The 14061-nt window shown below is 49.0% G+C and overlaps 1 protein-coding gene across 6 annotated transcripts in view; it reads right to left on the bottom strand.

The window, feature by feature from the left end:
• Positions 1–2297: 2297 nt before the first annotated feature.
• Positions 2298–14061, bottom strand: part of FRMD4A (FERM domain containing 4A) — a 362397-nt gene continuing 350633 nt past the window's right edge. For 5 of the 6 annotated variants that reach the window (XM_017740376.1, XM_017740375.1, XM_017740377.1 and 2 more), the window contains 3 exons: positions 12005–12864; positions 9565–9661; positions 2298–6062 (listed from right to left, as the gene is read on the bottom strand). In XM_017740376.1, the coding sequence (XP_017595865.1) occupies positions 5960–6062; positions 9565–9661; positions 12005–12864 (1060 nt within the window). In that variant the 3' untranslated portion in view covers positions 2298–5959. Of the gene's footprint in view, positions 6063–7780; positions 7853–9564; positions 9662–12004; positions 12865–14061 lie in introns of all 6 variants that reach the window. The other variant, XM_008638367.2, reaches the window with a different exon arrangement.

Here is a 14061-nt window from a genome sequence, read left to right as displayed (position 1 = left end):
TTCAGAAGAGCTGTAATTTCCCTGGAAGCTGCAGCAAGTGAGTAGCCAGGGGATGGTTTAAGGAGTGTTGTATCGTCTGCTTTAGTGGGAAGCAGATTCCTTAGGGGATCTGTAATAGTGCTAGATGGATTTTTCCTTCCTGCCTTAGAGCTAATTATTGAGGAGAATTTTAATGGTACCCTGAGTGCAGGTTTGAGTGGGGATGCACCTCCTGTAGGGATGTGAATTTGAGGTTGGAATGTCTTAGTCTGCTCAGGTTTTAAAGAATGTAATTTAAGCAATGTGTCTCCTTGCTGACAGTCCCTGAAATACAGCCGCCTTGCTTGAATGAATCCCATGACGGAAAAACTTTATCCCCTTGCAATCCATGGAATGGTGCTGGATGGGGAACCAAGGAGCTGGGAACTACTTTCTCACGGCACATCAGTGTAAGAGTTTCCAGCTGTCCAGCACGTGAGAGCCAGCTCTGGTCCTCGGGGGATGGCAGGCCGGGGGGACACTGTTACAGCAGCTGCTTTTCATCAGCAGTTGGAGGCTCTTTGCAGCTGGATGGCCCCAAATTGCAGCTACCAGACTGTGATCAAATAGTTAATAATGCCTGTTAGCCAAAAAAATCCCAACCCTCAGTCTAGTTTGGGGAGGAGTGGGTGTGGTGCAGCTGTCATACTGCTTGACAGTTTGGGGTTTTTTTGTGAGGAGGGTATGTTTCAGTTTAGCAATTTAGACTTTTCCCTCTGGGCTTTTCCAGATGTTTATTTCTGATAATTCTTGCATTAGGCGGAAATAACTCTGCTGAATCCTAAGACTTTTAGCCTTAGGATGAAGTCATGAGTTTGCCATAGCGGTGTCTGGAGTGGTTTTGGGACTTCAGTGCCCCATGTCATTTGTTGCAGTCCCTGCCCCCTTCCCGAGCCCAGTGGCAGAAGGACCTGTGTGAACTCTCACACTATGCGGTACCTGCCTGACATTGGTATTATTGTGCCTGGTGGTAGTTAAATGCCTTTAATTCCCTGTTTGCTATTTGTGCTGCTGGAAAGGCTCTTAGGGTAGGTGTATGTGGGATCAGTTTGTTTTAATGGAGGAACTGGGTTCCCCTCCTGCTGGCTGCCATAACATCACCACCATCGATCCAGTCTTGCCCAAAGAATGAACCTGGTTGGGATGTAAGTGGCTTCATTTCTCAGGGGGAAGAGAGTGCTCTGACTCCTGGACCCAGGGATGAGAACACAGCGTGGTGCCTTCCCAGAGGGCTGGTGCAAGGTGGGCAGTGCTGGTATCAGATCTGGAGCAGGCTGCCCTGAAAGCTGCTCCTGAGGCGTAGAGCTGGAAGAGGGGCCTGCAGCACTACTGGAGTCACCGGCAAGAAATCTGAGCCCAGGTCCCGGTGTTTGGGGGCTGTCTGAAAATCTTCACTGTGGCTGTTTGGTCCCATCCCAAACCTTCCTGGGCATTTACTGCAGGCAGTGGTTCCCCACTCCGGGAACTCCCTGTGGAGTGGAACTCCTACTCCCTGTGGGATGTGGGGGGATTGGGTGGACGATACAGGAGGTGCTGGGGTGGGAAGAGGCTCCCTGTACAGTGGGAATAAATGGAAGGAGCACGAAGCAATGGTGCTGGGAAGTGTGGGAAGGCCCCATGTGAGACTGTGTGGCTGTTGGAAGCTGCCTGTGGTTTTGGGGGGTGCTGGGTGGCCAAAGGGGTCACTGCTGCCCACAGAGGGGACACCAGTGATGTTAAGTGACGTCCCTAACCCTGTGCGGGGATCACTGCTGCCCTACTGAGCTAGAGCAGCCTCTTGGGTTGGGTTCCCTTGGGAATTCACCAAGCAGGCAGTTCCTTGGAGCATGGGGAATGTGCTGGTGCTGAAGCCTGTCCCACAGTGGTTGGCACTGCTGAAACTGCGTTGCAGCAACTTGGCATCCAATCCATGTAAGTGAGCCTTACTTGTAGTTATTTCAAGTTGTGTGTTGTAACTAAATGTTATTTCTGTGACTTTGCTTCCCACGGTGGTGGGGTATCAGTCACACTCTTTGTCCTCCTGGGCCCCTGGGACCAATGCTTGGGAGAACATGGCACGGAGCGAGCATGAATCTGCTGGGTGCTGAATCCCAAGGGATCTCTAAAGGATGGGCTTTTTTGGGGGAATGCCTAGTGTTCCCTGCAATCAGGCTCCCCGGCAGCCAAGGAGCAGGTCCCTCATGGACACCCTGGCCAGCTGTGCACACATCTGGACGGAGCATCTCTAGCAGTGGTGAGGATGGCCCAGGCTCTGCCCTACCGAAGAGACCACGGCAAGGTTTCATTTTGAAAATGCTTTAATAAGGAAGTGTTGACAACACCGTTTTGCAAAATGTAAAGGTAACTATACAAATTCTTAATACAAAAAGAATAAATTAAAAGCAGATCTTTTTTAATTCTGCAACTTTTTCTACAACATACATATTTTTTTTCCTTGATTACAGTTGAACAGAATCCAGTAAAATCATTTTCCATGCTCTAAAGTCAATTTCAGGAGAGACCTAATTTTTTTTCTTTTTTTTTTTTCTTTTTTTTAAACTAGAGAGTCCATTTTACACAACTTGTAATAAAACTATTGACATTAATATATATGTAAAACTTTACATCTAGTTAACTAAGCAGTAACTGGTCATCTGATAGCACCTGAATGGGGATCGGCTATGCCTGAAACTAAAACTAATACAGAGTGAAAACAAATTGGACTGTTTCAACATTTTCAACACTCGACTGCATATAATATCATTTAAAAATAAACCCTGCCTCCCAGCACGGCCCCGTGCAGGGACCGTCCCCTGGCTCCTGCCCACACAGAGGGAGTGTCAGACACGGAGATTGAACGCAGTTGTGGCTTTATGGCAGATGGAGCCTTGAAAAATAAAAAAGTAAAGGAGGGGTTAAGTTGGTAGTCAAGTGCTTGTCTATAATAGCTATGTATATACCCCTCCATGTTATACTTAAATATGTTAATCTCATATGATTAACATTTTATGTACATTTGTGTTTAATTGAATTGAGCTAAACAGTAAAACCTGTTTTACTTAATCTGTCTTTACTACCAGACTGGCTGCTCACATGTGCCTTGATTGCAAACCAGAAAAGCAGAACACAAAGCAAAACTCAATCCGTTTCTAGAAAGCTTTTTTGCCACTCCAGCCTGTTTGCAATTCAGGCTAAACATTTTTATTTTTCCCCCCTAATTTCAGGGCTGCCACCTTTTAACCTTTGCTGCAAAACTGCAGAGCTGGTCTTGGAGGAATTAATGTTTCTTCCTGTAGTGCCCAGAGGCCTCATAGTGCCGCTGTTGTTGAATTCTTTTTAATTAAAAGAAGGTACACAGAAAAAAAAAAAAAAACCAAACCCAAACCACTTAGCAGGGACATTAAAAAGAAAACAGACAGTTGCTCAGAGCCCCTAAAAATCCTTGGGCTAAATTATTCTCTGTAGCTTAATTTGGTCCTTATTTAATCCTTTCACTTTAGCTACCAAATCTTATCAGTAAATGTCATTAATCAGTACTATCTCTTATCCAGCTAAAAATCCAATTAGGAACTTGAAATAATTCCCATGTTAAAGACCCCAAAGCACAAAGAGATGGTGAAAACAGCATTTTGCATGTTCAGATAAAGGCTGCAATCTCACCACTGGCTGTTCTTCCAGAATTGAAAGTAAGGCTTCGATTACTGTCACAGTGCATTGCACTCCCGGGTGATGCTTCAGGGAGGCCCAGAAGCACAAGGTTTGTGTGGCCACCTTTGTAAACCCTTTGCCAGTGTTTTTGTTGGTTTTTTTCAGAGGGAAAATTCATTTATGCTTCATGTGTAAACATGAGTTTCCTTATTGTAGAATTAGGGAGGGGTTTGTCTTGGAAGTGACATCATCTGGTGCCAACCCCTGCCATGGGCAGGGACACCTTCCACTGGACCAGGTTGCTCAGAGCCCCTGGCCTCCTGCCCCATCCAATCCTAGCTCTGCCACAGATTTCCCTGGACAAATGACAGCCTTTCTGTCCGTTGCTGCCTCATCTCCGCAAGGCCACCTCCCCACCTCGCCAGTGATGCCAGGCAGCAGCGCAGGGAACCGAAGCCAACACTTCTGGAGTGAGCTGCAGGAAGGAATTGGCATGAGCCGCTTGCATTAATGTTTAGAAACCCCATCATTTTTCAAAGCCTAATTACACAGAACCCATTCTCTTTTAAAGCCTGGAATGCAGTTTTCCAGCAACCTTAATACCAAAAGGTGTGGCAGCCCCCCAAGTTGCAGTGTTTAATTTGAAACGTCTCGCTCTACTTTGTCTGGTAGATGCTGTTGTTATTCTTGGAACACACACACACACGCACGCACACTCACACTATTTTTTTTTCCTTTTTCCTTAAACTAAAGCTAACTTCAGTTTCTGCTTTTCACAAAGTAACCCCCTCCAGCCGTTTCTTTTAATGCCTTTCCCATAGGAAATCATCGTTTGCACGCATCAACAGGGGAAGGCTGGGCGCCCACCCCCATTGAGTGGCAATAAAAACAGCATAGCACCGCAGTGAAGACTAAGACGTGCCAGCTTCAACATCCACCTAGATTGTGCACTTGTTCGTTACAAAAGTGTCTTTGAGGCCTTTGAAAGCTCCATGGCTTGACATGTATAAAGCATTGCTCTAAAGTATGTGTAAACTTGCAGCTCCTTCCAGGCCGCGCTCGTGCGACTCCATTTGGTGTCCACAGGCAGCTCTCGCTTGTGTCCGACGCTTGCTCGGTCGCTTCTCTTTCTCTCTGGCAAGGGGAAGATTTGCCTGTCTGCTGGTTGTCCAACCCCGCTCCAGGAGCCTTCCCGCTTCCCGACAGACCGGTTCTCCCACACGGCAGCGCACGGGTGACGAGCCCTTTGCTACACTGGTGCTAATGAAGGGAAGAGGAGTGGAACCGATATGTGATCGCAGCTTGGCTGTGTCAGGTCGATTGCGATGTGCTTTCCCTTGGATTTCACTTTAACGCTTTGTGCAGAAATAGATTCAAATTTATTGGCTGTATCTGTTTGTGGAAAGGTTTTTTTGGTAATTTTTATCTGTATCAAAACAACCAATACAATCCCAACCTCTCCATGTACTGGTGGGCACTCTGTGCCAGCCACAGAGATGCTGTGAGTGCAGTACTTGGCTCTGCTGTAGGTAATGCCTTTGTAAACCTTGTCTGTCCAGTTCAACAGTGGCTTGCAGACAGTGATGCTGTGATACCAGCCCAGACCTCGGGTGTGTCTGCAGCACAGGGGGTTGGTTTGCTTGCGTGTAGGTGGACTCCAAGCGAAGAAGGAAATGCCATTTTGCAGGGGGTGGTCGTGCCTGCCATTGAGTTAAAGAAGGGAGATGTTCTTGTAGCTAGAACTTGCTGAGCACACTCATCCTGCCAACAGTGGTGCGGCGATCTTTGGCAGTGCTGACCTGATTGTGAGACTGACACATCTCTGAAGTGGTGGGATTTTGCTGTTTCAGAACAGATGCATTTTCAGGATGATGGTCTCCATTTCTCAGCCTCTGTCCTATTCCCACCCCCTTAAAACTAATGCTGTTGGCTTCATCTCGCAGGTCATGGAACTCTTACTGCTGTTATGTGCTGTGCAACGCTAATCTTTGATATGAGCCTTGAAAGGCTTCATTGTTTCAAAGGAAAACCAACTTTGAAACTGACTCTTCAGATGGCTGCCCCTCTCCACCCGCTGCCCCGGGGCCGTGGGAGGGACGGGCACCCGTCTGGCAATGGGATGTGCTGCGCTCTGTTCCTGTCCTGGTGGGTGTCTCAGGGCCAGTGTTCCATAGATGTTGTCTTGAATTGCATCGTGAAAAAAGTGCTTAGAGTTGAAGCTGGTGCTGCGTGACAGTGCATCTGGGTAAGGCAAATGAGAGGCAGTGAGGTGATCTCAGAATGGCATTGATGTGATTAACTTGAGGTCAGGGGTTCACACTAGAGTCCCGGGCTTGGCTTTTTCCTGCCCATACCACTGGACATCTGCTAATTCTGGATAGAGGGGAGAATCCAGGAAACAGCTATCATTGTAGTTCCTGCAGGAGAAAGGAAACTTTGTTAGGACAGTGAGTGCTCCTGGGAAGTTCAACCTGAGCATAAAACATTGTATTATGGGTGGAGAGGAATGCAGGATATTCACAGACCCCACTGCACTCTGCTGTGTCTTCTTCCCCCCTGCCCTGGGTACAGCAGCACTGCTGTGCCTCTGCCCTGCCTGAGGTCTCTGCACAGTCTGAGGGCTCTGCCTGCTGTCTGGCTTGGTAGTAAGTTGGGATAGAGATTTTTCCATAGGATGCTCTCCAAGGAGCAAGTCCTTAGAGCAGCTCTCTCAGCCATAGGCTGTATCACCCAGTGGGAATGTGGAAGGAGGAGGGTGGTGGCACTTTCTTGTAGCACTTCTTCTCTGGGCAGAGCCTTGTGCATCACTGAGCAATCCCAGAGTTACGTGGCTTTCCAGGGATGAACCAGGAAGGGCCTAGTGAGACCATGCCAGGTCTGATGTGGAAAGGACTGTGTTCTGTTGCAGTAGCTTAGTACTCATCTCAGGGTAGCTCTGACAAGCTACTGCTTCTTTTGCTGCCTTTTTCTTTGCCTGTACTGAGCAGATGAGATAATTCATGAGAATTTTCTTTGCTATTTACATTAAGAGCTCCAACCAGGGTCAGCTCCTGGCTTAGGTTGCAGAGCTTCTTGCCAGAGGAAAACACTCAGGTCAAAATCTGGATCTTTTGAAAAGTGATTGCTCTATTTGTGCCATCACAGCCAGAATTGATGTCTGTCCCTCACACTTTGATTTGAACCGACTTCCAAACTAGAGATTGTTTTGAGGCCAAAAGCAGGAGATGCACATTTTTTCTGTTTACTGAGGGATTCCTACTCCTTCCTACACTCCCTCCCCACCTCACAGGACTGATCTCACATGTGATACAGTTCCTGCTTCCTCTGCCCTGTTTTCCACCTGACTTCCCTGGGACTGGGGTCTGAGAGGAACCTGAGCAAGGGCATCGCTATTTGCATGTTAAAGAGCCTTTTGTTTCCCAGCTCTGTGCTGTAGCACAGAGGTTTATGGGGGTATCTCTAGAAAGCTGGGCTTGAAACACTTGACAGATGCCAGCTGTGAATGGTTGTAGATTCAAATGAGAGTGTCAGACAGCGATGGCAGTTTAATTAAAACAGAAATACTCTGAGGGTTTTTTGTTCCCTTCACTCTTCCCCCTCTGTCTTCCCACCGGAACAGCACCAGGGTTGCTTTTCATTCCATAAAACCTCTCTGCTGGTGCGGCTGCTGCAAACAGCCTCAGTTCTGCAGCAGGGAGGGAAGAGGAAAGGGTGATGGAGCTGTGGCTGGAGCGAGGCCGGGAGCTCTGGCCAGGTCCTTCAAGCTTACCCAAGCTCATGTCCCCACCACGCTGCTCCCAGACTGTTCCCACAGCACTCTGCCCACACTGCTTTCAGTTGTCCCAAGCCACAGATTTGTTGCCCCCCTCCCTGCTCTCTCTGCCCATTCAGCCTCTGCAGGGACACAGAGCAGGCTGGCCCCAAGTCCCTTTCACAGGGCAAAGGCAGAGACTCGCTGAAAAGGCACAGAAAGGGCTTTGAATGCTCCCAGGCACTGAGGGAAGCCTTGCTGGCAGCCAAGCGGGCTCACAGCTGAAGGGCTGCTCCGGCAGGACAGCAGGAGGCCGGGCACTCGCACTGTGCTCTCGGACTGTGGGGCAGAAGGAGGAAAGAACAAAACGTTCCCTTACTATACCTCTATTCATCAGTACTTTGGTGGGTTGGAGACTGAGACTCATCCATAGTGGGTGAGTTGTCTGTTGCTTCTCTGAACAAAGGAGAGCAAAAAAGGAGGAAAGAGGAGAGAGGAAATGTTAAAGAAAAGAAGTGACACAGACATTGTTATGAGCTTATTAATCCAGTGGGGAAACAAGTTGATGAATCATCTTTAGAAAAAGTTAGTGACACAAAAACATGTTGGGGAGAACTGTCAATCTGTTGAGTCGTGCTGGGTGGGCACAGCTGCTCCTGCAGTGAGGGAATCTGTGTTGTGCATCCAATGGCAGACTGCATCCACTCCTGTATTTATATACATACACCTTGGGTGCTATGCCCAGGCACAAAAAAAGTACTGATTTGTCTCCAATTCTTTCTGCACTGGTTGTTGGTGCAGGGCCTAAACTATAAGTCCAGCTAACTTCACTTTCACCAGCTGAGAATTTGGCTTGATGTATTTTTGCTGCGAGAGACAAAGTGCCGGGCTTATCTTGTATGGAAAAATAAGAAAAGCTGGGATTATCCAAACAGATGTCTCAGCTGGCTGCTCACCAGTTTTGATTCTGATCATCATCAAGATATTTAGAAGAATTAGGATTGGATGGAGACTGAGACTAAAATTTGAGTTTCGACTCAAACTCTTAATAGTGGAAATTTCTGTGTATGATAAAGGTAGGTACCTTTTGCCTATCTTGCTATCCCTTGACTTTTTCTGAAATGAGACCAAGAACATTCTCCTGTTTTAAAGCTGGAAGCACATGCAAAGACCATGTGAGGCTGGATGTCAAATGTGTGAATTTAAAATCCAGGTAAACCTAAGGGATTGTGGTTATGGTTCTCCTCATCTCCTATTTAAAGTGCAGTCACAAGCAGGGCTGGAGTAAAACCAGAGGTCAAACCTGGTCATAGGTGACCAGGGTAATTACAGGGCAGGAGATTTTCCAGTGGCTGCACAGTGAAATGTTTTCAAAGGACTAGGGTATTTTGAGGACTGTAGTGTCAGATCTAGCTGATCTCACCAAAATCTCATCCCCTAATCTGGGATGTGCTGCGTTAGATGGGATCTGGAAGTGACCTTTATTTCACATGGCAGGACAGAATTGCTGGACAGAGATTGCTAGAGAATACCCATGGGAGCTTACAAAAGGTTGTTTATTTACTCCTGGAACTCCCTGCCTTGTAAAGGTGTGCCAAAGAACCCAATTACTGTATTTACATGAGTAATGGCTACCTATGTGTAATGCCTCCCTTCACACTCTGGTGAAGCACTTTCATGTTAGTGGTAGCTGAAAAAAGATGCACTTAATAGTCATGCAGACACACTGCTGGGGAAAACTGAGCAGAAAAATGAGGTTGCTGCACACACAGGTATGGCAGGCACTGAACCTTGTCTTTGCACAAGGTTTTGGTGTGGACAGTCAGTGTGATAGCTGCTGAAAAAGAAACATCAGCTATTTCAACATATGAAGATTGAAGGAAGGAGATTGTCCAAGCAGGAGGAACCTGCAAGGCTTCTTTCCCTGTCAGTCTGACACTGCTTGGAGCATTGCTGCTGGGTGTGGATGGCTCGGCCATGTCTTGGTCAGCCTAAACCAGAGCTCCACCCCCACAAGAGCACAGGTGGGAGACTGGAAATGCTCCGTGCAGATATAGGCGATAGAGCACTGGGGAAACATTCCCCATAGCTGTGCTTGTGTGTGGGGCGCTTTTTCTCAGCAGCACTGAGTGAGGTGGATTCTCTAACCTGTCCCCACAGACACTCACCCAGTCTGCCATGTGAGAATGTGGTGGGGACTGCCCGGCGGCGTGGCTGCGAGCTCGCTTGACGGCGTGGAACTCCTCTGGCTGTGAGGTAAGGCAGCTGGAAAACAACCAAGGGTGGAGGAAAACGACTGGTGAGGTGAGAACGCAAAGGTCAGGGGTGGTTCAGAAGCATCAGCTGGTCAGACGAGCAGAAACACGTCTGGCTGTGAGGAAACACAGCCTGGGACAGGCCTCGCCCTGTTCCTGGGTGATTGTGCCTGGACGCGGCACAGGAGCACAGCCTCTGCTGACACTGCTGCAAGTCACGGGCTGGATGTGGCCTCAGATCTGCAGGAACACAGCCTCCAGCTGAATACAGCCACCCAGACTCTCCTGATCCTGCCTGGGACACACCATGCTTCTCCCAGCACAGAAGCTTGGTTGCTGCTGCCTGGACTCCATGGGTCCTGAACTGGAGGAGCTCAGCCTGCCAGGCTCAGCCTCCTGCTTCCAGGGCTGGTGGGAGATGCTTTGTGTCCCTAGGAGCCAGGGCTGGCAGTGGTGAGAGCCTGGACAAGTACACTGGTCATGTGCTAAGGAGGAAGACAGCTCTGAAGATTTCAAAAGATACAACTTCCTTTCACTGTGCATTTGTAAAAAATGCTTGGCTTTGTTGAACGAAGACAGAAGTAATCTGGACTAAAAATGGGAAGTGGTTCTTGGGGGAATTTCCCTGGTGAGGGTCCAGCAAATAAATCCACCTGACCAACCTTTCCTCTTCCTCAAGTCCATACAGTGTTGACCCTCTGGATTTAATACATGCCTAGGAGTCTGATCCTCTTTGAAGGACAGTATGCAGCCCAATAGACCTATCAGATAGGACTGATCAGCTGAAATTATGGAGGCTTCTACCTGGCACCCCTCTCTGCTGTTAAATTCTTTAGCTGCTGCCAAATGACACTTAAAGGGAAAACCAAATTTTAATTTGCTTCTTGGAGCTGACAGCTCCTGAGGTCAGTATCCTCCCACAGCTGTGACTGGGAACAGACTCTGAACACAAAACCAATCTATGCTGCCAACTGGTCAGGCCATGCTGTGATTACTGAGCACACTTGTGCTGCACAGGTATCACATTTAGGTTTAAAGACCCAGCTGAGTGGGGGAATAGACTGAATGACAGTGATTTTTATGTGCTCTCACCCCAAAGCCACAATTTTCCTGAACTGGTACCATTTCCAAGGCCAACCAAAAGCTTTCCAGTGTTCAAGCATTTTCTCTTGCTGCATGGAACATAATACCCATTAACCAAAGGGAGGAAGACAGATTTTCATAGGGAGACATGGGATGGTTCTAGCAGCTACTCAGTTGTGTCGTGGTCCACACCTGATTCTCCTGTGAGTGTTGGCATCACACATAAATCAGCCTCTTCTTGGGCAGCTGTTGGTGGCCCATGAGGAGCCTGTGTCAAACCATCTCTGACTCCATGCTGGAGTTGGCAGCGAGTGCAGGGCCCCACTTCTGCCAGCGTGGTGGTCACCATGGACTGGACACCATGCTGGGATGGCAGAAGGCCAGCAGCCAGCATGGTTGGACAATGCACTGGTCTGCCTGGGAGGCAGTGACAAGTGAGGCCAGAGCAATGGTGTCTCCCATGCTGAGGCATGTGGCTCAGGTTTTTAGCAAGTCCTTGATCTGTCCACACTGGCTGGACAAGCAGTGACTGATGGCCAGTAAATATTTAACCTTGGTCTGGTTCAAAGCACATTGTGGCCTTCTCAGTGTAATGAATTTGACTGTTTTCTTACCATTTAATATTAACAGCACAGAGGAGTGCAAAGCTCTGTACATGACACAGAGGCATAACACTGCACAAACTTCAGCACTCTGAATTTCAGGGTATTATCAGCAGAGTTATTGGAGCTGCATGGGAAAACCAAGTCTCAGCAGTGCACAAAGATGTCATTGCTAAAACGTTTTTGTGGGGGGTGGAGGGGCTGGCATGCCCCACTTCACCTTTCTCATGCTTTTGGTGTTTCAGTGAGGACATACATTCTCCTAGTCTGTGCTGAACCCCTGCTTGCTTCATCTCTCCCCTCGCTGTGATTATGAGTAGTGATGGTCCCTGTGGTTTTGTCACCTTCAGCCTCTAGTGCCATCACCCAAAACCCAACTGCACTCTGATGAAAGACCTGACAATAACCGGGCTTTGGTCTCTCTCTGTCTTTTGAGCGCATCATTGAGAAGTGATGATTTCCATGGAAAAACATTCCCACTTGATGAATGTCTTGGACAAGGCCTTCTCCCCAGTGTTACACCTCCAGGCTTGGTGAGCAGTGTCTGAAGGCCAGATAATGTGCTGTGGTCTGGCACTGCTCTCCAGCTGGGGTGTAATGCCTAGCACAAATCCAGGCTGAATGAGGCTGCCATCCTTCCCGCCCCTCTGCCTGGGCCTGGCTCTTACCTGATGTTGCTTTACACATCTGAGGCATTCTCGTGACCCGGCTGTGTGCCACAAAGGTGCTTTGAGAAGATGTGCTGTACTGGGAGCTGCTGTCTGAGGAGGTGGAGCTCGTGTGAGAGAGGCGGCTGTGCTCCTTGTGGGAAGCCGTGGACCGCTGGTACCAGAGCCGCAGCTCGTCCGACACCGCAGTCCTACCCGAGCCTTTCTCATGGCCCTCCCTGCCCAGAGATGGAGTCCTTATGATCTGGGAGCGGGACGGGGTGAGCCTGACCGAGTCCACTTCATCCCCGTGCCAGTTCTCCTTGAACATCCCCCCCGCTGTGTAGGAGTTGGAGGTTTTGAATTGTGCTTTCACGCTGTAGTGTCCCTCCTGGTCGTTCTCCAGGCTCCTCACCACCACGGGCGTGGAGCTGCCCTCAATGTACAGGGGATATTCTTTGATCCTGTACTGGGAGGAGGGTTGGCTCTGGCTGTGCAGGTAGACACGATGGTGTCCCGTCCCGTTCCTCGCAGCCAGGTTGGGCATACTCCCTGAATTGGAAGAGACCAGGTTGCCTGCTGATTTGTGCCTTTGCCTCTGCCGTTCTCTGGCTTTCGACGGGGAATCCTCTGCCAGGGTGGAGTAGTTGGGGTTCATCTGAGCAGGGTAGTAGTGCTCCGAGCTGGAATGGCTGGTGCAGGAAGAGCAGTCGTCCATGGGGTCAGAGCCATTACTGCTACGAGTCCCTGGGGTGTAGAAATCAGGGCTCCCTGTCTCATTTTCTGAGCCGAGGAGCTTTCCTTGTGACTCCAAACTGGAGCTCCGGTGTCTAAAGTGCTGAGCTAAGCTGTGCAGTCTGGTTGGGCTGATATCTACTGACCTGCAGGTACCAGGAAACAAAACAGGCTGTAAGTCAACAGGTTCAGTCATTCTCCATCCCTGTCTGTACACACAGCCAGCAAAGGAATCTGAGGGCATTGGAAACCTGAACCCTTTGAGCACTGCTTGGGGCTGCTCCCTGCAATGCAATCTGCTTCCCTGCTGCAGGGCTTGAGGTGATTGAGGTGTTCCTGTTCTTCTCCAGTTCCTTGGTGGTGACATTCAGTCTACAGCACCATGAGGGACATAAATCCCTGCCCAACCCACTTCCTCTGTGGTTCCCACCCTGGGAAAAGCCCAGTCTGAAGGGTAAAGTCTGGGAACCTCAAGCCCTGGCTTTGATGGTTGATCTCTCTCATGGCAGAGCTGTTTGGATCAGCATCATCCCTTTGCTACCACCTTCACCTTGTGCCACCCTGCAAATCCGAAAACCTCACAGGCCACAAAGGTGGTGTGATTCCCTTGCAAGTGGCCCATGAAAGTCCTGCATGGGTACAATCCACCTGATGAGAGACAGACAGACTGCCCATACTTAGGCCTGAATGTTGTGATTTCTCCACTGGCCATTGAAAAAGTCACCCCTTGTCAAGCAGCTTGGTGTTACTGGGGCCCAGCCATGGGTAGCGCGTGCAGGACTCTTACTGGTGACAACCCTTCAGGCAACCACCCCAAATCACAGTTTACAAGGCTTGATTCATGGCCAAGTCTGGGAGGTCTCTATTCACCCTGTTTGAAGAGCTCCACCCATCCATTCAAGGAGCAGAAACACATCTACGTGATGGATGGCTAAGGCCAGGGCATGCAGCTCATGAATAAGCTACAGACTCAGCAATGGTTGTTTCAAACACCCAAATGGCCCCTACCCAGTCAAGGCCCATTCTCAAGCTCTGTGCCAGACTCATATCTCATACAGCTTGGCTCCAGCATTAACAGACATTGCACCTTTGTAAGGTACCCTCAAGCCAAAAGTTTGTAACAAACTTAACCCAGGGCTTTAATGCCTTGTATTGTCTCTGCCCAAGGCTGATGTGTTGCATGACTCTTGATTTATTCTGAGCTAAATGATGGTAGCACTTCCCCTTAAGGCAGGATACCGACCAGCACACAGCTCTGGCTCAGCTCTGCTCTCTGCAGTGTCCATGGAGTTTGCCACAAAAGCAAAAGCGCAATGAAGCTGAACAGTTTGTAAAAATCCTGC

This window comes from Corvus brachyrhynchos, unplaced genomic scaffold (genome assembly GCF_000691975.1).
Source record: "Corvus brachyrhynchos isolate BGI_N302 unplaced genomic scaffold, ASM69197v1 scaffold307, whole genome shotgun sequence".
Classification (NCBI taxonomy): domain Eukaryota; kingdom Metazoa; phylum Chordata; class Aves; order Passeriformes; family Corvidae; genus Corvus; species Corvus brachyrhynchos.
This window is presented reverse-complemented; position numbering and strand designations above follow the sequence as displayed.